At 38.2% G+C, this 25,118-nt stretch overlaps 1 protein-coding gene across 1 annotated transcript in view; it reads left to right on the forward strand.

Annotated features, from left to right (window-relative positions):
- Positions 1 to 25,118, forward strand: part of LOC127622316 (VPS10 domain-containing receptor SorCS2-like) — a 268,515-nt gene that overhangs the window by 75,991 nt on the left and 167,406 nt on the right. The window contains exon 2 of the mRNA XM_052096426.1: positions 3,506 to 3,573. Coding sequence (XP_051952386.1) covers positions 3,506 to 3,573 — 68 coding nt within the window. The remainder of the gene's footprint in view (positions 1 to 3,505; positions 3,574 to 25,118) is intronic.

The following is a 25,118-nucleotide window of genomic DNA, read 5'->3' on the forward strand; positions in this document are numbered from 1 at the left end:
TTTTTGGCTTACACCATTCTGACCTTTAGCACTTCTGTCTTCTACAGAGGGAGGGACAAGCGTGGGGCAATGAACCTCTAAGCCGATCTCTAGAGCAGAGCCCCGAGGCTGGCCCTGTCCACACGCTTGCTGCCACATTCCAAAACTGGCTTGTCAATCACTTTGCCAAGGCCCTGAAACTGTCTGACCCTTTTTCATATTAATGATTTTCCAGTGGGCTTTGCTGTCAGAGACCCACACTGTGAAGCTGTGGTGAAAGATGAAGGAGACACGTAGACACAAGTCATCCCCCTGCGCTCACACACTACTGATTTGTTACTGCAGACTCAGGCGTCCTACTAACATGAATAAAAGATAGGAAGGACCTTAAGGGATATACCTCACCCTGCCTTTTATACCTCAGCCAGACCAAAGAAAAGAATGTTTTTTTGTGTAGATGTGTGTGGGTAATGTCTTCTACTTGTAATCTATTGGTGTTCGGTTTTCATTATTAGTGATTCCCATACGAAAAAGTCATCTACAGCCTATTTCACAAACAATAAGATACTAGGATTCAAAAAGTTTTTGTTTTTTGTCAATTGTCTTCAATCAGCAGGCTGTAGAATTGCATTGCAGAAAAAAATGGCCTAAGCAATTAATATCATGAGAAGCTAGCTGGGTTTTAGCTTTGGTCTTGCTAAAATACACTGGAACATTTTTGAAATGGTAGGTAACCTGAAATGTGCGTCGTATGGTAGCATGTAAATGAACTGTTTTTTTTTTATTTATTTACAAATATTTTTTATAAATTTGGTTACACCAATCATAGTTATTTTTAAGGGTTAGATCAAATATGAATTAATCCTTGAGGTAATATGTCACAATTCAGCAGAGAAGAACAGATGCTCAGGACCCAAAAGCAGAGTTGAACAAAAACAATGGAAGTTATTCATACCAAACTAAAGGAAAAAACTTGAACTACCCATTAGGGGAAAACACTAAGTCCAGGGCAGAGCTAAATGAAAAGAGGCTGAGGCAGATGAAATAGGAACCAGGACCAACTGGACAGAGAACAGGAACAGGGATGAAACAGGACCGATTGAACATCATCAACATACAGACAAGACCGACTGGAAAACAAGCACACAAGACTGGAAACAAGACGAACTGGCACTGGACAGCAAACATGAGAAGACTAAATAGGGAGAGAAATCAAAGGGGTTAACAGGGGACAGTTGATGCAAATTTACTAATAATAAGCAAACGAGAAGGCAGGATATGACGTAAGACAGAGAGACATCCAGCGATTGAGAAACAAAACAAAGCCAGATGCTCTCACAAGACAACAAAACACTCTAATGGCATGAGCGCACATCGCCAAGAGAATAAGTCAATATACGCCCATGCCAACCGACAGACAAGACAAGAGAATGCTTAGCAACCCCACACAAAGTGATGCCACACATTCTCACACTAAACGAAACCTGAGTGTATATTGCGATGCAAATGCCATGCGATGCATGCAACAGGCGACAAAAATACACCTGTGCAAGAGTTTGGCAATACAGGACAAGACATGGAACATAAGTGTCTGGAACCCGACACCAAAACCCGAAAACGAACCAGACAGAAGGGTCAGGATCCAGACACCATGCTCCTGACATGAAACTTGACCAGCAAAGAGCGCATGACAGGGAATTCAACCACAACGGTGCGCTCACACAAAAACAGACAATGAAACACACGACAGACATGGGACGATAATGCCATGGTCCTGTCAGACAGAAACCCAGACTGACAGAGTGACAGGACCGTGACAGTAACATTTGCATGTTACAATTAAATGTTTTCAGTTTACCACATACAAAATTCCAGTTGTAGCATACAGAAAGCCACCAATACATTTTTACTATAAATTTAGACATTTTAACTGATATCATTATATCTATATATAAACAGGGTTGGCCCATTGGCCCGCTCGGTAATCCATCCCTGCCAGGCACGATCATTTTATCAAGAAAATTCACGTTGGATCATAATTTCTTTTTTTCTAATAAGACCTTTGATATTAGGGCAAAAATTGTATTCTTGATAATAATTGTTGTATTGTTTTCATGTAAAAATATCTAAAAATCCTTCAAACAAGATCAATAGAAACAACACTGCATAAGATATTTTGGCTTTTCATAGAATGTATTTTTAACATGTGTGTTTTGTCTTACTGTACTGGCAGAGTTTTTATAGTCAAAACAAGAGAACAAATCTACCAGTGCTGAAGAAGTAATCCAAAGTATTTAGAATACATTACTGACCTTGAGTAATCTAACGGAATTACATTTTACAGCATGTATTTTGTAATCTGTAGTTAAATACATTTCAAAAGTAACCCTCCCAACCCCCTCTCTCTCTCTCTCTCTCTCTCTCTCTCTCTCTATATATATATATATATATATATATATATATATATATATATATATATATATATATATATAATATTTTAATCCTGACCAGTTATGAATTAGTTATTTTGTGAGTTATGGAGTTGGACAATTGCCTTAGGGCTTAGCTTTAAATTATACAGCATCGCCTGTTTATGAATAATGATGTCATGTTTGATGTCAAAATGGTTAAACTTGCATATGTAAAATCACAAGCCATCAGCTTTTTCCATACAGCCAAATTTGACCTGTGAGTTTAAGAAAGTAATTAGCATTATGTTGATGTGTATATCAATACTGTAGCAACCACTTGCAGTACAGTTTGTCTGAGACTGATTTGAATTTTGAAAAACAAATTAGAATTGATTGCATAGCACAAGAAGATGTTGTCTAGGTAGTTGTTGGACTGTGGTTACAGTTTGATGAACCTGTCAAATGTGTATGTCCCAGTATGTGCTGTTTCTAATACAGCAAACAAATCATGCTTCTGTGTTAGTTGGTGGAACTACTGTAGATACATACAGCAGTGTCTCGCCGCTGTATTAAGACTGCATTTTCCCAGAAAATTCAGTCTATCCTGGGCAAAAGAAGTCTTTGCAGTGAGGAATGTTGGCTGCAGATAGATTATTGTGGAGAAAGTTGGATTCAAGTAAATTTGTTTGAGTGTTCTGAATGTGTCAGAACCTCATTGTAGCATCTCAGACACATTTTTAATTATGTATTTTATGTAAAACATGAATATAATATTATAACTATATCACGTACTAGTAATACTGTTCTGTTCTGTACTGTACTGAAAGTGTTCTGAATCGTCAATAACTTTTTGTATGTTGTAATTTGATGTGACAAAGCCACTGTTGTTTTGTTCCATTTTGCTTGTTATTATTTCTGATTTGGTCCTGATTTACTGTAACACTGTAGGCTTAAGGTTATCATTTTATCCCATCATTCAAAATATTTTAATAGAACTGTGATTTATCATATTTTTATGAATTAATTTAACTTCCAGTATAATCATACTCTGATCAGCATAAATTTGTAAAATAACTTAATTAATTCAAATAAAACTTTAATTTTTTCCTTTTTAGGTCATCCTCATTCTCACAAAGTACTACCATGCAGACTCCAACAAAGTTCTTGAGAGTTCCCTCTGGAGGTAAGTGATTAAGCTTTCCCTACTAGGCCAAAATTGTGTACCAGTGGCGTGCACAGACCTCAGCAGGGACAGGAGCGAAAGGATGAAAAGTAGCACTTATATATACTTAACTTATTCTTTGTCTTTTGAGTATTTAAGCATTTTACTTGTATTATAAACATAATTTCTTCCATCATTTCCTTTTTGACAAATAATAGCCTATTCTTTTATATTCCTGAAAAAAATATCTGCACAGTGCCTTTTTTTGTTAAAGGGCTCTAATCTTTTCACTTCTCTCATCTCTGCACCCTCACTATCATTTGATCTCTGCTGCTTCCATTCTGACCTCGTCAACATGGTTTTGAATCCCACATGTCCAAAAATGGTAATACCATACTATTTCTCTGAAATTGATTAGTCTACTAGTTTAAACATAAAACACTCTGTCTTTGCTCCTTCAGTTTATGCCAGTTTTCTATAAAATACCTATTACATTTCTATCAATGAAAACAATGTGACTGCTCACTTTATAATTAATAAATCTGCCTACACTACAGGTGTGCCATGTGATGATGGAAATTATAGCAATCGAGTATTAATCTGTTGATGAACTTACAACACATAAAGTGGACATTTGATCTGACCTGTGTTGGTTTGCATTTATAGTTCTGCATTGGTGTGTCTCATCAATGTGTCTGAATACATGTGTGAGTACACAGCCAAAATTCCAAATATATATTTCATAAATAAACAAAAGCAATGCAATCATTGTAATTTCTGATCTGTAAAAATAACACTGTGAAATGTACAGGAACTGGTTGGCAGCAATTAGCTAGTAAGATTCTGTAGTACATTACACAGTATGCTTACTGTAAATGTAATCACAGTACCTATAAAATACTATAATTGTTATTACAGTAATAATCACAGTACTGTAATTGTCATCAGAGTAATAGGATGCTGTATTTTGTATCACAGCAAATATTATAGTACTGTAAAAGGCATTACTGCATTAATTTTAAAACTGTAAATTAATGACTGTAAAATAATTACATACTGAAAAATTAAGACACTGTTTTTGTCACAAAAATTACATTTATTTGTAACTTTATTCAACTTTCAACCTTATACATTTGAAAATACATAGGCACTAAATAGATTTTATTTAGAATTTTTATTTTGTACAACAACAACACTACATTCCCGAACACCCAAATCCTTCCTTATTGTTCAAATTACCCTGACAATGTAAACTGCATGGCCTGAAATGTATTGTTTGAGGAGTTTTAGTTCATTTGACTGTACTTCTAGAGACAAATATAAAAAACAAAGGGAAGGAATTGTTAATCATAAAGATATGTGCAAGTCCTCTATTGTTTTATATTTGCTTTCTGAGACTCGCTGACAGTCACATGTATCCTAGTAACGTTGATTCAATGTGAAAAAACACAAAAACATCACTTTGTAGAAAACTCTGTCACTCAAGATATTTTCAAGTAATTTTTACAAACAAAACAGTAAAATCCAAGCTCTGGAAGCAATTAAAATGATCATGATAAAAGTGGAAATGTATAAAAACACAAATTAAATATGAACCAAAACTAAGACTGACTTTAATGTTCCTGAACTGGATTCTGCTTCCTGAACTGGATACTTCTTCTTGGGCTGGAGTCTTCTTCCCTGCAGTGGAAGGAATTAGTTACTAATATAGAAATGTATAGGCAAGACGGATGACTCAATTACGATTTTTGTTGACTCATTACTTCCCATTAGAAACACCACAATATGTTTCTACTATTGACAACACTACATAAAAGGGCAGTAGCATGGTACAATAGCACACACACACACACACACACACACACACACACACACACACACACACACACACACACACACACACACACATGTTGTGTTTCCATGTTTTATGGGGACTTTCCATAGACATAATGTTTTTTATACTGTACAAACTTTATATTCTATCCCCTAAACCTAACCCTACCCCTAAACCTAACCCTCACAGAAAACTTTCTGCATTTTTACATTTTCAAAAAACATAATTTAGTATGATTTATAAGCTGTTTTCCTCATGGGGACCGACAAAATGTCCCCACAAGGTCAAAAATTTTGGGTTTTACTATCCTTATGGGGACATTTGGTCCCCACAAAGTGATAAATACACGCTCACACATACACACACACACACACACACACACACACACACACACACACACACACACACACACACACACACACATGTTGTGTTTCCATGTTTTATGGGGACTTTCCATAGACATAATGGTTTTTATACTGTACAAACTTTATATTCTATCCCCTAAACCTAACCCTACCCCTAAACCTAACCCTCACAGAAAACTTTCTGCATTTGTACATTTTCAAAAAACATAATTTAGTATGATTTATAAGCTGTTTTCCTCATGGGGACCGACAAAATGTCCCCACAAGGTCAAAAATTTCGGGTTTTACTATCCTTATGGGGACATTTGGTCCCCACAAAGTGATAAATACATGCTCACACATACACACACACACACACACACACACACACACACACACACACACACACACACACACACACACACACACACACACACACACACACACACACAAAAGTGCATTATTAAGACCCACGCCCTGTGCTCTGTGTAACAGTGAATAAGGTCTAACAATAAACTTGAAATCTGGAGTAATGTCTTTATGAAGTATTCAAGGTACAAATTAACAAAATTAACAGTCTCACCTGGTAACAGTCTCACCTGGTATCAGTCTCACCTGGTATCAGTTGTTCTGCCAGTCATACTCATGAAGTCCCCGATGAACGATGCACATGTGGATTGAGGGACTCATTCTTTCATTGGACCTGGACCTTGGAAGCACACTTACTCTGCTCTGGATTTATCCTGACAAAAGAATCCGTAAATATAAAGGACATCATACATTACCTTAGCCAAAAAGATAAACAGTGATAGTTTGGATTCTTACCCTACATGGGAGTGTAATACATCCACCAAGTTCCTATCCTATCAAAGTTTTGTTTCACCTCGGGCATCTTCAGTACTTGGTAACTTATGCCTCACGGTAGACAGCAAGAAAAACGAGTGACAAGGGTTGGGAGTGTTACTTTTGAAATTTATTCCACTGCAGATTACAGAATACATGCTGTAAAATGTAATTTGTAAAATCAGTATCATTCTAAATACTTTGGATTACTTCTTCAGCACTTGTTTTGACTATAAAAACTCACAGTAAGACAAAATACACATGTTAAAAACACATTCTCTGAAAAAACAAAATATCTTATGCAGTGTTGTTTCTAAAATAAGATCAATCAAACTGATCTTATTTGAAGGATTTTTAGATATTTTTACAGGAACAAAATACAACAATTATTATCAAGAATATAATTTTTGCCCTAATATCAAAGGTCTTACTAGAAAAAATAAATTATGATCTAACGTGAATTTTCTTGATAAAAAAATATGATCGTGTCTGGAAACATGTGCATGTAAAATGGCTAGAAATAGCATTTTAATCTAAAGCTGACAATTTACACGAGGTTTATTTCTATTTCTTCTGCTCTAAACTTACTTCAAACTTACTTCAAACTTCTCCGTCTGCTCGTATGAATGTGACACATCATACGAAAGTGTTTCACTGCTGTTCAAATGCACTTCGGATCACATCATTTATATTATAAATGTTTTCTATCTGAAAGGACTAAATATTAAATGAAACAAATGACAATAAAATGCAAAGTAATCTCTTCAGTAATCAAAACACTTTTTGAATGTAACTGTATTCTAAATACCAATTACTTAAATAGTAACTGTAGTGGAATATTGTTACTTGTATTTTGCATTTTAAATACGTAATCCTGTTACATGTATTTCGTTTCTACCCAAACCTGGTGACAAGCTTCTCCAAACGGAGCAACGCACCAACACACAAATAAACACAGGCACACACACACAATTCCAATGTAACTTTTATCCAGTAATGTTACTTCTACACCAAACTGATGACGTTATCATCTATGTCACCAGATAACAAAATCTATCAAATTTTCATGTCCATATATTTTCTTTTGTTAATAATATGCACATTAGCTTACTAGGTAAGGACAGTGCCTCTCTCTACTTCTCTCTCCCAGTGCACTCTTAAAGTTAAACACATATGTAACTTTACAGAAGAAACTGTGCTAAATTAACACAGCATTGCAAAATAATGAGCAAAGTTACCTTGCTGAAGTCAAAGACTGAAGAAATTGTGGAATCTTGTCAGTAAGCTCTTGCAACAAAATAGTGTGGAGAAAAGCAGGTGGCCATCAACTTATCGTTACACTCCCATCATTTGTGCAACTCATTTGTGCAACATGTTGGGTCCTGGGTGATAACAAAAACTAGAAAATGTCTGTGTTGGAAATAATACAAATGCAGTGTACCATCAGCAAAGACAGATTATTGCTTCTACTGCTGAAAAAAAACAAAACATCCTGCTCAAAATGACTGTATTGTGATTCACAGGAAAAATTTATTAACTGTAGAATTCACCCGCCAAATATATTTGACCATGATGCTTTGCAGATCTACAGCAACATGCTGTATACAGGTTTTACATTAAGCATTTGTTCATTATACAGTAATACTGCTGTGAAAACTACAGAAATTTGATACAGTGTGAATTCAAATTATTTATAAAATTATTGTAGCATCAAAAATGAGTTCAAAGTTTGTAAGCCATGTTTAGATACATATTATTTATTATTCATGGTGCCTGCATTGAAAGCAGAAAATAAATGTGGAAATTACTGTGTGCTTGCTCTTGAGTCGCTTAAATAATAATACATAAACATGTTTTGGAAAAGAAACATGAAAAAGAAAGCATCAAATAATTAATAACTACTTGCCTTTTAAAGACTTTACAAGCAATATAACCTATATATATATAGGTTATATTTTTAAAAAAACAGGCTGTTTTTAATTTACTGACAAATTAGAAGTGCTCTGTTTCCATAACTTATAAAATATGATTTTTTACTCTACAAAAACTGTCAAACATATGGTCAAATCATTGTGCCGATCGGAAAGTTATTTCACTCACATATTAAATTAATATCAAGTAATGGCCTGGAGAAAAAAAGCTTTTAGAGTTTATATCTAAACAGATATCTTTTGTCACGTTTTACTTGTAACTTCATGAAACGCACGCAGAACAAAAATAGCAGACGCTCCGTGACGCTACTTTGATACTCCGGTGCGAATTCAAAACAACTTTTTGCTCCCTCAAAGGGCACTGCTGCAGGAGGGGATGCCACTTGAAAGCTCGTTCCAAACGAAAGTGAGAGAATGAATGGGACCTTCCACAAGACGAAGGGTTCATTCATACACTTATTCTGTGTTCCCTTCAGGGTGAATACAGGGCATAGTGAGGATCACTTGTGATTAGAATCCACCCTCGATCTGCACCTAAAAGAAACCTACGCTTTATTTTCTTTAATACCCCTGCGATTTACAAAGAAACCTCATAATAACACATTATTACTGTTATTGTGAGATTTTTAGAAGATCTTAATTTAGTTTTATTTAATTATATTTATATTTTTATTTAATTATTCAAATTTGAACTTTTTTTCTGTTCAACCAGAAGGGACCCTTTAGATTTGTGAATGAAAGGGGCTCGCGCCCCTGCCGCCCCTGTTCTGTGCACGTCTTGTGTACCATGACATTGTGACATTTTAAAACGTATCGGTTACCTAACGTAACCTCGGTTCTCTCTAGATGAGGGAACGAGTATTGCGTAAGCTAGCTTACGCTACGGGAAAGATTCATCTTTTCTGAGATATTGAAGCCAAAAAATTATCCTTAATTTTTGTATCCATTGTCAACGCAGTGCGGCAGCTGCAGACCTTGAGCGCGCTAGCTAGCGAGCTCATAGGTTGCTCTGTGGCAACTGCTGCAGCCTATAGACGAGCTTGGGCGAACTCGCGATCCAATGAGAGGCGTCCGCGCTCACTGCATCAAAGCCCGCCAAAATGGGCGTGACTAGAGTGCATATAAGCGTAGTTCGTAGGCTGGAACCCTGGTTTTCATTGACTGAAGCGAAAAGTCGCCGTGGCGCGAAGCACGGCCGGTTACGCAATACTGCTCCCTCATCTAGAGAGAACTGAGGTTACGTTAGGTAACCGATACGTTCTCTTACGAGAGGTTCTCTCAGATATGCGTAAGCTAGCTTACGCTCACGGGAACCCATTGTCAATGCCGCGCGCCAAGCATCCACTGTATGAGCCCCAGGGAATTAAGGGGGACCCGGGGAGCCCTTATGAGTGGGGAAATAATATTTGGCCGGCAAGAATGCGGGTCATTGATTGTGTAATACATAAGCACATAGTGGGAAGGGAGCGACAGAGGGCGGTGCCGGTCTGTGTGGAATGTGTCCCATCAGTGCAGCTCACCAGGGAGCTGTAGCGTATTAAACTGCTAGTAGTTTTGCCTGCAGAGCGGGCACTTCCATATTGTAAAATCTGACAAAGGTGGAGGGGAAGTCCATCCCGCTGCCACACATATGTCGTGAATGGAAATCCCGCTGGACCATGCCCACGAGGATGCCATGCCTCTAGTGGAGTGAGCCCTAATGCCCAACGGGCATGGCAGGTCTTTGACGCCGTATGCAGCAGCAATAGCGTCCACTATCCATCTAGATAGTGTCTGTTTCGAGGCGGCGAGACCTTTGGTGCGCCCTCGAACGAAACGAAAAGCTGCTCAGAGCGCCTGAAAGCGGTGGAGCGTGCAGTATACAATCTCAGTGCTCTGACCGGGCAAAGGAGATTGGCGTCGCGTTCGCTATCGGTGCTGGCAGCGCCGATAGGGAAATGACCTGTGCTCTGAAAGGAGTACCGATCACCTTGGGAACATAGCCGTGTCTAGGCTTTAAAATGACCTTGGAGTCACTTGGTCCAAACTCAAGACACGCAGCGCTGACAGACAGCGCGTGAAGGTCTCCCACACGCTTGGCTGATGACAGGGCAGTCAGAAAAATGGTTTTGAGTGAAAGGTATTTCAAATCCACGGATTGAAGTGGTTCGAAAGGGGGCTTTCATAGTTTCGAGAACTATAGAAAGATCCCAGATAGGAACCGATGGGGGCGCGGGGGTTCATCCTTCTAGCTCCCCTGAGGAAGCCGGATGACCAGCTCGTTTTTACCCCATGACTGGCCGTGCAGGGGTTCAGCGAACGCCGCAACGGCCGCCACATACACTTTGAGCGTGGATGGGGATCTGCCCTTATCCAGCAGCTCTTGTAGAAATACGAGCAGCGACGACACCCCACATGTCCGCGGGTCCAGGTCTCTGTCGGTGCACCATTTTGAGAACACAGACCATTTTGACGCATAGAGTCTTCTTGTGGAAGGGGCTCTAGCGTGTATGATGGTGTTTATTACTCCTTCTGGCAGAGCGACGGGTAGTCGTTGATCACCCACGCATGCAGCCCAGCTCTGAGGGGATGCCAGATTGTGCCGCGAGCTTGAGAGAGGAGATCTGCTCTCACTGGGATGGGCCACGGCGCTGTCAGTGACAGCTGCGTAAGCTCCGGGAACCATGTGTGATTCTCCCAACGCGGGGCTATGAGGAGCACCGAGTGACGCGTTTCCTGATCCTCTGCATTACCTGTGGCAATAGCGAGACGGGAGGGAAGGCGTAAGCGGGCGCCTGGGCCAGTCCTGGGCCAGCTGCCCTCGCTCGAGAAAAATATTGGGCAGTGAGAGTTCTCTTTGGACGCAAAGAGGTCTATCTCTGCTCTGCCGAATAGGTGCCATAACGCCTGGACTGTTTGAGCGTGCAGGGACCATTCCCCTGGGGGAATATTGTCTCTGGACAGTCTGTCCGGGCCGCCGCTCAGGTGGCCTGGCACGTGCGTCGCCCTCAGCGAGCGCAGGTGGCACTGGGACTAACTCAGTATGCGTTTCGTCAGATGGAAGAGGTTCCTGGATCTGACACCGCCCTGACGGTTTAGGTAGGATACCACAGATCTGTTGTCCGAACGGACCAGGACGTGGTGACCCTGAATGACCGGGAGAAAGCGCATGAGCGCATACTCGACCGCTATCATTTCCAGACAATTTATGTGAAGGAGCTTTTCCTGAACTGACCATAGGCAGAAAACCGGAGAGCCCTCGCAGACCGCGCCCCAACCCGTGTTGGACGCGTCTGTCGAGACGACTTTTCGGCGAGATACAGCTCCCATTGTCACTCCCAGCTGATACCATTCGGCCACTGTCCAGGGCTGCAGAGCTGATATACAGGTCTGAGTCACCTTGATGGGCTGGCGGCCTGTGGCCCAAGCCCGGCGAGACGCGCGGGTGTTTAGCCAATGCTGAAGCCGGTGGCAACAGATCCCTTAATGACTTGTTGAGGTTTCCCCTGAAGAACTCCACCAAGGAATACTCGGGGAGGTCTGCCACATTTGCTACCTCCAGAAACTCACGAATGTGATCCTGCACTGGGCGGTCCTCCTGCTTGAGGCAGAGCAGCCTGTAGTTTGCCTGGTGGACTGCTATATCCATTTTGCTGGTCAGTCGTTCTGTTAGGCTTCAGACGAGGGCAGACGAGGAGTGAGGATCTAAATGCAGTACTTTATTAACTTAACAAGAAAACACAGAATAAATCAAAACACAGGGCAGACAACAGGGGATCATGACACATATACATTATGTGTCTTAAAATGTATTCACTAATTCTACAAAATTACATTTAGGCTACATTTAGAATTTTTTTTTAGAATCTATGTGTATTGCAAGCTTCAGCTGAGACCAGGCCTCAGAAATACTCAACTGTGTATATTACATTTTTGGTTTCAAAATTGCAGTTCATATTTGTTCATTTAAAAAAAAAACTTTTCAGTTTTCCTTTTAAAGATATTCCACCAGGTACGAAGCAAAATTATATGTGGAGATTATAACCAAATGCCATAGTTCATAATATAGTGTCACATTACCATTGTTTTGTCCTGGTTCTCTCTTAATGTTGGTTTCCACTGTTCTCTAGGGTGTGATAAGAGAGTCCAGCGCCTTTTACGTGAACTTAGAAATGACTTAATTAGGAATGCTGAGAGCTTTTCCTGGTTTTCCTACAATATGTGGTAATTTCCTCACACTTCCCACTTATTTGCAGCTAAACCTGACCGTGTAATGACTGCCAACCAGGGGTGCGTTTCCCAAAAACATTGTTAGCCGACAGTGGTCGTAAGTCCCATCATTACCAGCATAGTTATTTTAATTTTATTTTATCTGTTCTTTATTTAACCAGGAAATAAAACTCACTTAGATTTAGAATCTCTTCTACAGAAGTGTCCTGGACAAGACAGGCAGACGAAGATGTTTACAGTCTTAAATAACATATAACGATACAAATACAAATAGAAAATACATTCTCAAAGTTAAAAGTAGAAAAATATTTAAAAACATTTACAAATTGATATATCTTTCTCAAATTCTCGAATAACATATTTAAAAATACACATTGAAATAATTTTGTAGAATGTTCCAATCACAGGGGGCAGGATAGCAAAAAGCATGTTTCCCTAATTCTGTTTCAAACAAATAGTACCAAAAGGGTACACATTCTGAGAGCATAAGGAATACGTCACAGCACATTTCTTTTGGGTATAAGAACAGAGATATGGTGTGAAGAAGCCCAGAATATATTTATAGATGAACAGATACCAATGCTTTCGTCTACGTGTGGACAATGAGTGCCAAGTGACCCTATTATACTGCTAACAATGATGAGTAGTAAAGTTACAATTTGTTATAAATCTAATAGGATAGGAGGGTGCATATTTATACAAAACATTTTCTTAATCAAGCACAGGCAGAAAATTAGTTGAGACTAGTTTCTTACTACTTTTTTTTTTTTTTTACATCAAATGAAAAACAAGACTTTTTTCTGAATAAACAAAATTGCTTTACCTTGAGTTTTGTCCCTAAATGATTTACATGAGACTTAAAAGGTAACGATACATCAAGTATATAACCAAGATATTTATATTCAGATACATACTCTATTATAGTACCCTGCAAAGTGTGAAGAGATGCTAGATTTGTTGTTGATTTCTTTGAGTTAGAGAAAAACTTGGCTCTAGTTTTATCAGCATTTAAAACAAGTTTTAAGCTATAACGCCTTTGTTGCACAACATCAAATGCAGACTATAGTTAACACACCATTTGATGTATAGTGGGAGCACAACAATACATAAAAGTGTCGTCAGCATAGAAATGAAAACTATAATTTATAATATCAAAATCAAGGCAATTAATATAAATAGTAAAAAGTAGTGGCCCCAGAACAGACCCCTGAGGAACTCATTTACATTTGGCAGACGCTTTTATCCAAAGCAACTTACAGTGCAATTATTAAAGGGACAATCCCCCCAGAGCAACCTGGAGTTAAGTGCCTTGCTCAAGGACACAATAGTGGTGGCCGTGGGGTTTGAACCAGCAACCTTCTGATTACCAGTTATGTGCTTTAGCCCACTACACCACCACTCCATCTGTAAAGGCGCAGATGAGTGACCTTCCGTTTGCACCTATTGTGTTCTGTCATTTAAATAGTTTGCAAACCAAGATATAGTGTTATCAGATAGTCCTATATTTTTAAGTCTATGTTTCAGTATTTGATGATCGACAGTATTGAAGGCTTTAGATGAATCGATAAAAAGGGATACACAATGGTGTCCTTTATAAAGGGCCTAGATGATGTCATTCATGACCTATATAGCAGCTGTAGTGGTACTGTGTTTTTTCCTAAAGCCTGACTGCTTAACAGATAAAATATTATTTTCAGATAAAGACAATTGTTCACTGATAAGGGTTTCCAAAACCTTTGAAAGAATGCATAGTTTAGAAATAAGTCTATAGTTATCCAATTTAGTAGGATCACCACCTTTTAACTAAGGAAAAACAAAGGGAGATTTCCACATCTTTGGGATTTCATTTGAGTATAAGGTAAGATTAAAGATAAACGTTATTGGAGGGGAAATTAAATCTGCTTCTTATAAGTTCTAATTGATTTGGACCAGCTGACTTATTTGTATCTAGTAATTTGAGAGCTGTTTGAACCTCATGGATCGTAAACTGTCGAAAACTAAAATGAATTAAAAACACATTGTTTCAAAGCAGCTTTACAGAAAATCATGCATTAACAGAAAATGAAACTGTAATATCTATAATGACTTAGAGTCTTCATTGTGTAGTTTGATGAAATATGATTGTGATTTGAACGGAAGGTCACTCATCTGGGCCTTTACAGATCACCAAGGGTGGAGTGGTGGTGGTGTAGTGGGCTAAAGCACATAACTGGTAATCAGAAGGTTGCTGGTTCAATTACTTATTTAAAAATAAGTAATTAAATAATAATTGTGTTTAGAAACCCAGTGAGCATGCCAAAGGCGACTGTGGCAAGGAACACAAAACTCCATAAGATGTTGGTTAATGGAGAAAAATAACCTTGGGAGAAACCAGACTCACTGTGGGGGCCAGTTCCCCTCTGGCTAACTATAATGACATTATTACTTAATTATGTATAGTGCAAGTCATGGTTTAAAATGATTAAACTAAGTAAGTTTTAAGGGTCAGTGTTTAAACAAAGATTCTATGTCCATGTTAATGCACAAGTGCCATTTTTGGTTGCATTCCAAATGGGATAGCTCAGCTTCTGTAGGTCACTTCATAGGGAGAACAATCATTATATATCAAACTGAATTTTCAGTTAAAATTGCTTAAAAAGTTTAAAAAGTTTTGGAGTAATACATATTTGAGCCTTCCACTGCTCTCACAGTGAATGGTAAAGACTTAAGACAGGGAAAGACAGGGAATAGGGCACAGGGATGATCTGTTCTGAATAGAACACACCCATTTCAAGAGTGCACATGTGCTTTTGTGCTCAAGTCTGATGTTGAGAATAACACATCTAATTCAGTGCAATGCATCTCATTACACTGTGCAGGCTGATTTTGTGTGTTTAGCAGCTGTCTTGCATTAAACTTCTTTCTGTTATATGTGTAAATGAGCTATTACAATTTAATTTTCCCAGAAGTTTTTACTCCACCCCCTTCGTAATGTAATTAACGACAGTTTTATGTTGTTGAACCAACGTGGTTCGAATGATGGATGTGCGACATAGTTACTATGGTTTCGGGAAATGGTCTTGACTACCTAGTTACTTTCTCCAACGATGCTTCGTACTATGGTGGTTAAGCAGTGAATTACATCGTTGTTCAGGAAATGCACACCTGGTCCATCTTTTGTTAGCATTGTTTTTTTTGGGGCTTTATAATCCTTTCTGGGTTAGGCAAATTTAGGCTTAATCACTATAGGAAGAGAAGCGTTGTTGTTTCAAATGGTTTTAACCACGAGGTCTACAGACTGAGGCCACTGGAGTGTGAAAAGAAGGAGATGGAGCTAAAAATATAGTGCCGTATATGGAATAATTGAAGCCATGTTTTTTCCAATGCTCTCATTAGCCTGTCTGTCTGAGGTTGATATGAGGGTGGCATTAATTTTACATTGGGGCCTCAAAATCACTTGCACAGCTGCCTAATGACCAGGTGGAATGCTTAACACTGTCTTTTTCGCAGCTGGAGCCTCAGCACTGTTTTTCAAAAATGCATTGAATGTAATGTGCTGGCAAAGGCAAACAGTAGAAATGTGCACTAGATGAGATGCAGGGAGAATATGTATTTTTTTCGTCTTAAGTAAAGGGAATAAGACTGAACTAGACATGTGTTTATGCAGGTAGGGTATCTCAGCGGGCAGAGAACATCCATCTTGATATTTCTTTGTGGCAGGAAGGCAAAATTAAAAGACACTGCTTCCTCCTTCATTCAGTTCACAACAATACTTCAGACATCTTCAGTACCCATTTTGTTTTATTATTTGCACACCAACCCTTTGCCTGTTGCCTGCCTTTAAATGTTGTATCTGTCATAGATGAAAAAGGCACACTTGGGTTGCCTTACATTATCATACGGTGCTTGTTAACAGTTGGTGAGAATGGCCACTCCACTCAATGCCTCTTTTGCAGTAAAAATGTTTCTGACACAGATGACAAAGATGAAAAAATGAAAATGAAAGTTGTAGAATAAATGATGAAAATATTAGTGTTGTAGAATAAATGAACCAACTTAAAGTTAAAATGTTCTTAGCTTATTTATAAACTTCTTTGGGCCACTGAATGCCAGACTTCAAAAACTGGTCCATCATTAACCACACAGGCAGTCTCTCTTTATAAGTCATTCAGCTGAATTATGTAGAGCGTTCATTGTTGATGATTTAATTGTTGTTGGTCAACTCATAAATAATGCACTGAAATTATGATGGAGCCACAAGGAGCCACAAAGACACAAAGAGACACAAGCACAAGCAGATACATCAAATTTAAATGCAGATTTAAGTCACAGTACAAGCCATGAGGCTTTATATTTGTCTGGTTAAAATTGGACATGATAAGCATTTTTAAAGAAAGTGAAATCCTGTCAGTAGGTTAGTATGACAGTGATTCAATGATGTAAGGTACAGAAAAGACTTAAACAATGACAAAACATTATTTAATAGCTTTGTAGTTTTGAGGAATGTGGATCTCTAAGAACCTCTAAGTAGTTGATGTGGTGCAACTTCACATGCTTACATGCAATTATCTTCGTCAATCCAAATAAATTCAATCCAACTGCAGATTGCAAATGTACTGTTTATACAGTATGTACCCTAAACTTTCAGATACAAATATTAGTTTGCACATGCATTACATGTATTCGGAACAAAACTTATGCATGTGAAGAGCATCAGTCGTCGTGTTCTGAAGAAGCTGAGAAAGGCTGAGAAAGCCACTGCAAGCACGGCACCAAAGTCCGTAACTGGCGTTTTTGCTTTGTTGAGATATCAAAAAATATGCCATAAATAAAGCTTTCTTCTTATGTTACTCACTTTACTCAACAAACAAAGAATTATTACCAGCATCGAACATGCTGTCTGGCTTAACCACATTTGCCTCATGATCATTCCTCCTCCAATATATCTGCAGGCATCTCTGTATGCGAGTACTAAGTTAAGACTGGTGGGTGAGAAAAAGGAGTTTACAGATGTGGAATGGAAACAAAATTAATAGGAACTTTAAGAAACAGGTGTGGACAGGATGACACACAAAAATCACTAAGCAATAATGACAGAGGAACGGAGCATTTAATCATTCAAGAAAAAAAGTCATTTAACAAAAAAACAAAAAAAAGATTGAAAAAAAAAGTTTAAATAGCTGTCAGAAGAACAGTTTTTAATATTGTACAGTATCAACACATATAAAACCTAGGTATTACTATTGATATAGTGTTTCTTACCAACTGTGGGGCTACTTATTGTGATAATTTTGCATATTCTCTTGTAAAACATAACATTTAATTCCAAATCTGTCACGTAGTATCATCTGTCACTACGGCAAAGTAGAAATGCTTTAGAATTTATAGTAAAAACGTCATGAAGTGAGTGAAGTCGCGTACACGCAATGGAACACTGAATGGCGTAACCACACCTGATCACAGAATGGCGTAACCACACCTGATGCTCAAAGCTGACGTATACTGAGATAACAACCTCTGCATTTTTACCATTGGAGCAGGGGCGAAACTTTCATCAAAATGTTGGGGGGGGGGACAATAAACATAACAATTCTCAAGAGCAATTTTTGAAGGGGACACCAAGGGGTTTTTTGTTGTTGCCCCGTTTGCATTTGTATTATTTTATTTCTTAAACAATTATTTTAAGAATATATCATTATATTATTTACAATACACATATTTTAATGATATTTTAGGGGGGGGACAACCCTCAGATAGGGTTTCGATTTCCGCCTATGCATAGGAGTAAGCATTATAGTCAACTAGCGTGTTACCACAGTAATTCACCATTTGCGGATACCATATGTGGCAGGGCGGAGAGCGTATTAGGCTAATGAAGCCTCTGAGGTATAAAGGTCGACTGCAGGGGATCGTGCGGGAGAGAGAGATCGTTAGCGGACATGTCCGTCGTGTGTGTTTGTGTCTTCTTTTAAGTTTATCATTAAACTATTATTTATATTGAAAAGCCAGTTCTCGCCTCCTCCTTTCCATTGAATACTTTACACCATACCGCAGCAAATACAATTGTCATATTCCATACTTAAAAGGACTTATACACTCAAAAAATTTAATTAGCCGTACTTAATTTAAGCATTTAAACACGATTTTAATTAATTAATTAATATTAATTCAGTTTTATTGACAACTTAATTTAGCTAAATTAGGTAAATTCATTGTACTTTAGTAGTTTTAACTCAACTAAGTTAGGTTCGTCAAACTAAATTTTCTTATGTTAAATCTGTTTATTTTATTTTACATGCCAGGTGAGCAAGTGTAAGGACAGTCAAATGGTCATGTTGATAGCAACTACTTATGGAGTTTAGCAGTACTTGAATCAAGAATTACTTGAAAGTGAAAGTGCATCCTCATCCTAAGAACAAACACCAATCTCCACCACACTGGTAACCCCAAAATTCCACCCTAAAATAAATAATTTTTAAATACCAATATAATAGAACATTTAACATTAACAAATCTCATTTCTCATCTTGCTCAAACATGCATAAAATAACACTTAATTTAATAATTTGTTCACCCCATCCAGTCCCATGATAAGCATGCTTGAAAATGGAAATCCCCTGCCCAGTTTCATAAATGCTATAAAAAGTATTCTTGTAGTTCCAAATCAAATAGATTAAGTAAACTTTTTTTTTTTTGTTTACAAATTTAAATGGATGAAATGCAACAAAATCAAGTTTAGACAAAATGCTCTAGAATTGTGTTACTTTAGTTCATTTTAATTAAGTAAACTGAACAAATGGCAAATATAATTTTTTTGTTTATATTTCAGTGTTATTCTTTTAGTTTGCTTTGCAGTTGAAAAGCACACAAATACAACAATAAATGTAAGTATATTTAAGTAATTAAATATAAGTACGTTTCTCTTCGGGCACTCAGGGAACCACTCAGTGAGCTCTGGGCTCTCGGGAGCGACCCCTTCTTTCAATAATCGAAGAAAGGGAACAGTTTATTCAACACACTTAAGCATCTCCTCCACAGTCATCCATTAAAAAAAATGTCCACTTGTCTCCTCGCCAGCGTGCCACCATAGACTGACTATGGAACCGCCGCGTTATGCAATTTTATGCTAAGCTTGTAGGCTCCCCTTGCTATAAGGGCCCTGCTTAGAGTCCCTATTAAGAACGACACAACGTATAAACGCAAAATATTCAGTGCAAGCCCCCATACCCTTAATAATGTATGTTGTCATTTTTTTGTATAAATTAGGTTCCTGCAATGAATATCATGTAATTAACAAAAATATGCACCACTGCACTGTACATGAGCACATGGTGTTTTAGAATACGACTGAGAAAGTAGTTGGATTCAAAAATGTACATGGCTAATTGTCACAAACTGACTCCCTCACCTTCAGTTCACTTCAGTATCTTTTTAGTTTTCCCCTGTGCCCACAGACTTCACTGCAAGCACCTGTTGATGACTCTCATTTGCCCTCCATCTTCCTCAGCTGTTCCCTGTTCCCTCATCAGTCATCTGTTTGTATATATACCCTCTAGTTTTAGTTAGTGATTATCAGTTCTTATGTTCCTATGATCATTGTTTCCTTATGTGTTACCATTTAGTTCTTTGTATTGCTCCATGTAATTTGTATCACCTTCTTCATCATCTCCATTAAAAAAAGCCTGCTTTAGATCCATTGTCTCTCATATCTGCTTATCATTACACTAATATTCTTCTATTTTATGGATTATTTTAGTCTGCCCCATCCCTTTCAGACGGATAAATAATTTATTAGGATTGAGCTCAAATGGAAAAAGCTAAACCAAGTGACATTTGATGGGAGAATTTTATTTAAACTGACACACAGGCCTTCATCAAGGTTAAAATAATGCATATTAAATCAATTAATTGATGTCATCCACTAATTAGAATACACCAATCCAATTCCACCAATTACAAAACACAGTATAGGACAAGCTAATAGAAAAGTGACCCAAGACTAAAGTGCATTATATCCAAATGAGAAACATTATAGAACAAATAGAATTATCACAGTTAAAGCCATCTATGTGTTTAGGGGTTACAATATTATACATCTCTAAAATAACCTCATCATAAAAGAGTATCTGACTGCTCCTTGAGTTTAAGTCCTTCAAAATATGTAGAAGCCATCTATCACCATGCATGCATTTTTCCCTCAAAATCATTTGGTGTTTTCATTCCTCTGTAGAGAGGTCCTGTCTTTCTGAAAAAATAAAGATTCTGTCAAACTAAAAATCTTACTCACAGCTGCACTACGTCCTTAAGATAAGCCAGTACAAAAAACAAGCAATATTTTTGTTGCAGGTTCTTGGCTGGAATAAACTGGAACACAAATTCTTTGGATTGCATTTTTTGAATCTTCAAGATTTCTCTGAAGTCTTAGAAACCATTTGTTTCTGGATTGAATTTCTGGATTTACTTTTGGGGCAGGCTCAACCTTTTTTTGCTCTTGAATGTTAATGGCCATTAGAGGGTCTAGGGCTGTTACATGTATAATTAAGAAGTAGAATCTGGGCCATTGAGGTGCATAAAATGAAAGAAAACTGAGTAGATTCAGAAATACCTACACAAAAATACCAATGTAGAAATATTAATGTTAGACCAGAACCTATTCTGAGGTTTTTTGCTGTGGTTGAATATGTATTTATTTTTAAGTGAAAATTATTTCAAATCAGTATTTTCTTTAAGGTGATGCCACAACATTCTCCTTACATATCAACTACACTCTTTCTGCATGAAATATTAATTAAGGAATTTTCCCCAGTCTGATTAAGTGGGAAGATTACTCTCTTTGAACTTTACTTAAATGTAAAGTCAGCAGCTAGACATGCAGTTTTCAACTAGCAGCCTGCGGCTTGCAATCTCATACTTTTGTTGCCAGTTTTAACCATTTAGTGTTCCATTTCTGCCAACACATTTACCAATTAACATTTTCAGTGCATGTTTCATGATGCTGAATTGGCTTATGCCTAGACAAGAAAAATGTGAACATTAAGGGAAATAATGGTTGCTTAGCTCAATGCATGCTATGCGTGAGCAGCACATCATCTGCAAATGTAACCACAGACCACTTAATCATTAATTCAACCAAAAGCATGAAGGACAACTGCCTGATTTGAAAAAAAGTTTATGGAGAAAATAATTGTATGCACCGCTTCATGTTTCAGTGTTTTCATATGTTAATAAATGTGCTTTCTGCCAGGCTTTTAAAAGAAACAAGAACCAGTAAAGTGTTCTTTATTGATTGGGGTTTTGTCCTGATTTAGACAAATGGCCATTTCACAGAGTCTCTTCTGCAAACTCCCAGAGTCATTGTGATGCTGATTTTGTGATGTCGAGGGCACAAACACAGGCGGCACAAATACGTTCTGATGTGTTTATCTGAAGTGTGCCTCTAACAACAGGAGTTGTTTCACATAGAATAGGCAGGGAACTGTTCTGCATTTAGTCCCAGGAATACATCCACACTCACACGCTGGAAGGGGGGCAGGACTTCCATTCACACCTCTCAAATGCATTTTGTGTCTCACACCCTCTCGTACATACTCGCACACGTCTTGTGCAGATGGGATTTTTAATTCATGTGTTCTTCACACATCTTTTGAACTGCTGAAAGAGGATTGCCAAGAGATACCCAACCCCCCACCCCACATCATGCCCTACTCACTTGCGCGCGCGCACACACACACACGTATAAATCTCAAGGGGATTCACTCTTCTATAATACATGAAGAGATCCTCCAACATCCCATCAGCCCCCACCCCTCAGACCCCCTGTGCCTTTAAAAACCGTAATTAAGGGTGCTTGGAGGAGGACGAAGTAGTGAAATAAAATCTTCTCAGTAGATGCCTTGCGGGCCTTTTTCTTGGTTTTGTGTATTTATTTGCACTGTTTCCACTTTTTACTTGCATTGATCACATCTGCTGCTTGTCTCCATCTTTCTACCTCTTTGTTTATCAGGTCAGCCATCACTCAGGTAATCAATACAGAGGCAATGTGTTGAAGAAATCTACAAATCCTCTTTATGGAACCAAGTGCTTTCAAAGTAATGCCTTAAAATAACATTGTAAGATTGTATGTAGTAGAAATGTGACATAGACTCAGGAGAACCAGAAGTTAGATCCATTTGCAGCTTTACTTGTTAAGTCACAGAGAATAAACAACAGCAAGAGGTCAGTATCCAAAATATATAGCACCATTGGCAAATCGAATAATTGTGGTCACAAAACAGGCTGAGGGTCGAGGCAGGCAGAAAACAATGACAAAGAGTATTCCAGGAACAGATCAAGGTCAAAAGTTAGGCAGCAGAGAATCAAAACGATAATAACAGACAGAAGTTTGAACACAGGCAGACTAGAATAGAAAAATGCTCAGAATTGATAGCCAGGGCAAAAACAAGACTTCACACTGAACCCTGTGTTTGCAGTGCTTAAATAGTCCATGAAATGAGATACAGGTGCAATGTAATCAGTCCCGCTGAGGATAATGTGAATCGTAGTTCGTAAGCACAGTTAATACTCTCTCTGGTCGTTATCGAGGGGAAAGTTCGTAATAGGTAAGGAAGTATTTAATTATTAGTATTTTATGTTAATAATAAAAAATCTTGAGGCCAGTGGTTCTCAAATATTTTTGCTTCAGGACCCATATTTTACATTGGACATCAAGTTGGACCTAACACAATACCAAAATTGTTTAATAAGTAAAGGCAAAAATTTTAAAATTAAGGAATACAATCGATTAACATTATCATGAATCTGCATAGGCTAAACAATATGTACATTTATTAAAAGAACATGACTTGGGCAATTGCTAATTTTGTAAATACAGCAGAAGTGTGATTTATGTCATCTTTGACATCAGCAGCTAAAGATATAGGAAGCATTTTGTCCTCTCTTTAAAAAAGTTGATAAGCCTTTTTATTTTAGTACCCTAAATGTTCATGATTATATGTATAGTTGTGCTTTATTTCTACATTTAGCATTGTGTTTTCTCTGCTCTCCGCAAACCTATCAGAACAGACTTTTGACCCATTTTGGGTCCCAACCCACTGCTTTGGGTTACACCCTTGTATGTCCTTTTCTTCTATTGCTATTGCCTTGTATAATCTTACTGACATGGTGTGGGGTTTTTAAATAGTCAATCTATGCTCTGGCCCTGCTCCTGCATGTATATTGTGTAGCTAGGGTTGCAGGCTAGTGGTTCTTCAGAATTTTTTTTTAAACCCTGACTTGAGCCAAATACCTCCAGCCAGAGTCCTTCTCTGTTCTGCAAGTTGGCTTTCCTTAAACACCCAGCACAGGTCAAGTCCCAAGCTAAACTTTTGTGAACTAACATGCTACATGTCTAACATCACTCTATGGGTGTGAGCATGTATCATAGTAATGAGAATGATGATGATGATGCTTGTGCCGACTCTATTTACACTTTAAAGCTGCTAATGGTGATAATGAAGGGAGAGTACAGAAGCAAAAAGAAACAGAGTAAAAGACTCATGAACATAGTAATATTTTAATGTTCAAAAAACTTACAGAAACTTAAAGTAATTTCAAAATGTTGAAATGTACTATAAGAAATACAGTGACCAAGTTTCAGGCATTATGTGATGACATTTTTGGTGCCTTTATTAGGCTATGTGTCATTAAATTATATAATGTTAAATGTCATAACCTCTGTTCCCTGATGGAGGGAACGAAACATTGTGTCGATGTAGTGACACTAAGGGTCACTCTTGGGAGCCCCAAACACCTCTGATCTTTGAGAAACGGCCAATGAGAATTGGCGAGTGGAATTTGCCTGCCACTCCCCCAGACATACGGGTATAAAAGGAGCTGGCTCACAAACACTCATTCAGGTTTTGTGCTGAAGAGCTGAGACAAGGTCCTGGCCATTTCAGCAGGTAGTTCAGTGTTGTGGCAGGAGGGACACAATGTCTCGTTCCCTCCATCAGGGAACATAGGTTACGACAGTAACAGAGACCTTCCCCTTCTGTCACTCACTCAACGTTGTGTCGATGTAGTGACACTAGGGGTCCCTATACGAAACGCAACAACTACTGAACTGTGTTACTGTGCAGGTGCAAGCAATGCAGGTGCACCGGTCTGCACATAGCCTCCCCCAATGCCCCAAAAGACGCCATGAAGTTCCCCACATCCCTGAGAATAGACATAACTAGTATGGGAGCAGGGCGTGTCAGCCGCGACCTTTTCTCTCGATGTTTTTTCTCTCCACAGAGTTTTCAATTCGGCTGGGGCCAACTAAGACTATTATTCGCACTGGGGAAGGTGTTCTTTTCCTTTCCTATTCTTTCAGGTGGAAAAGACATCGCAGAGACCACATCCTGCCCGAAGGGGAGGTTAACATGTGGCAAGCATGTCATGTGGGCT

This window comes from Xyrauchen texanus, chromosome 1 (genome assembly GCF_025860055.1).
Source record: "Xyrauchen texanus isolate HMW12.3.18 chromosome 1, RBS_HiC_50CHRs, whole genome shotgun sequence".
In the NCBI taxonomy this organism is placed as follows: Eukaryota; Metazoa; Chordata; class Actinopteri; order Cypriniformes; family Catostomidae; genus Xyrauchen; species Xyrauchen texanus.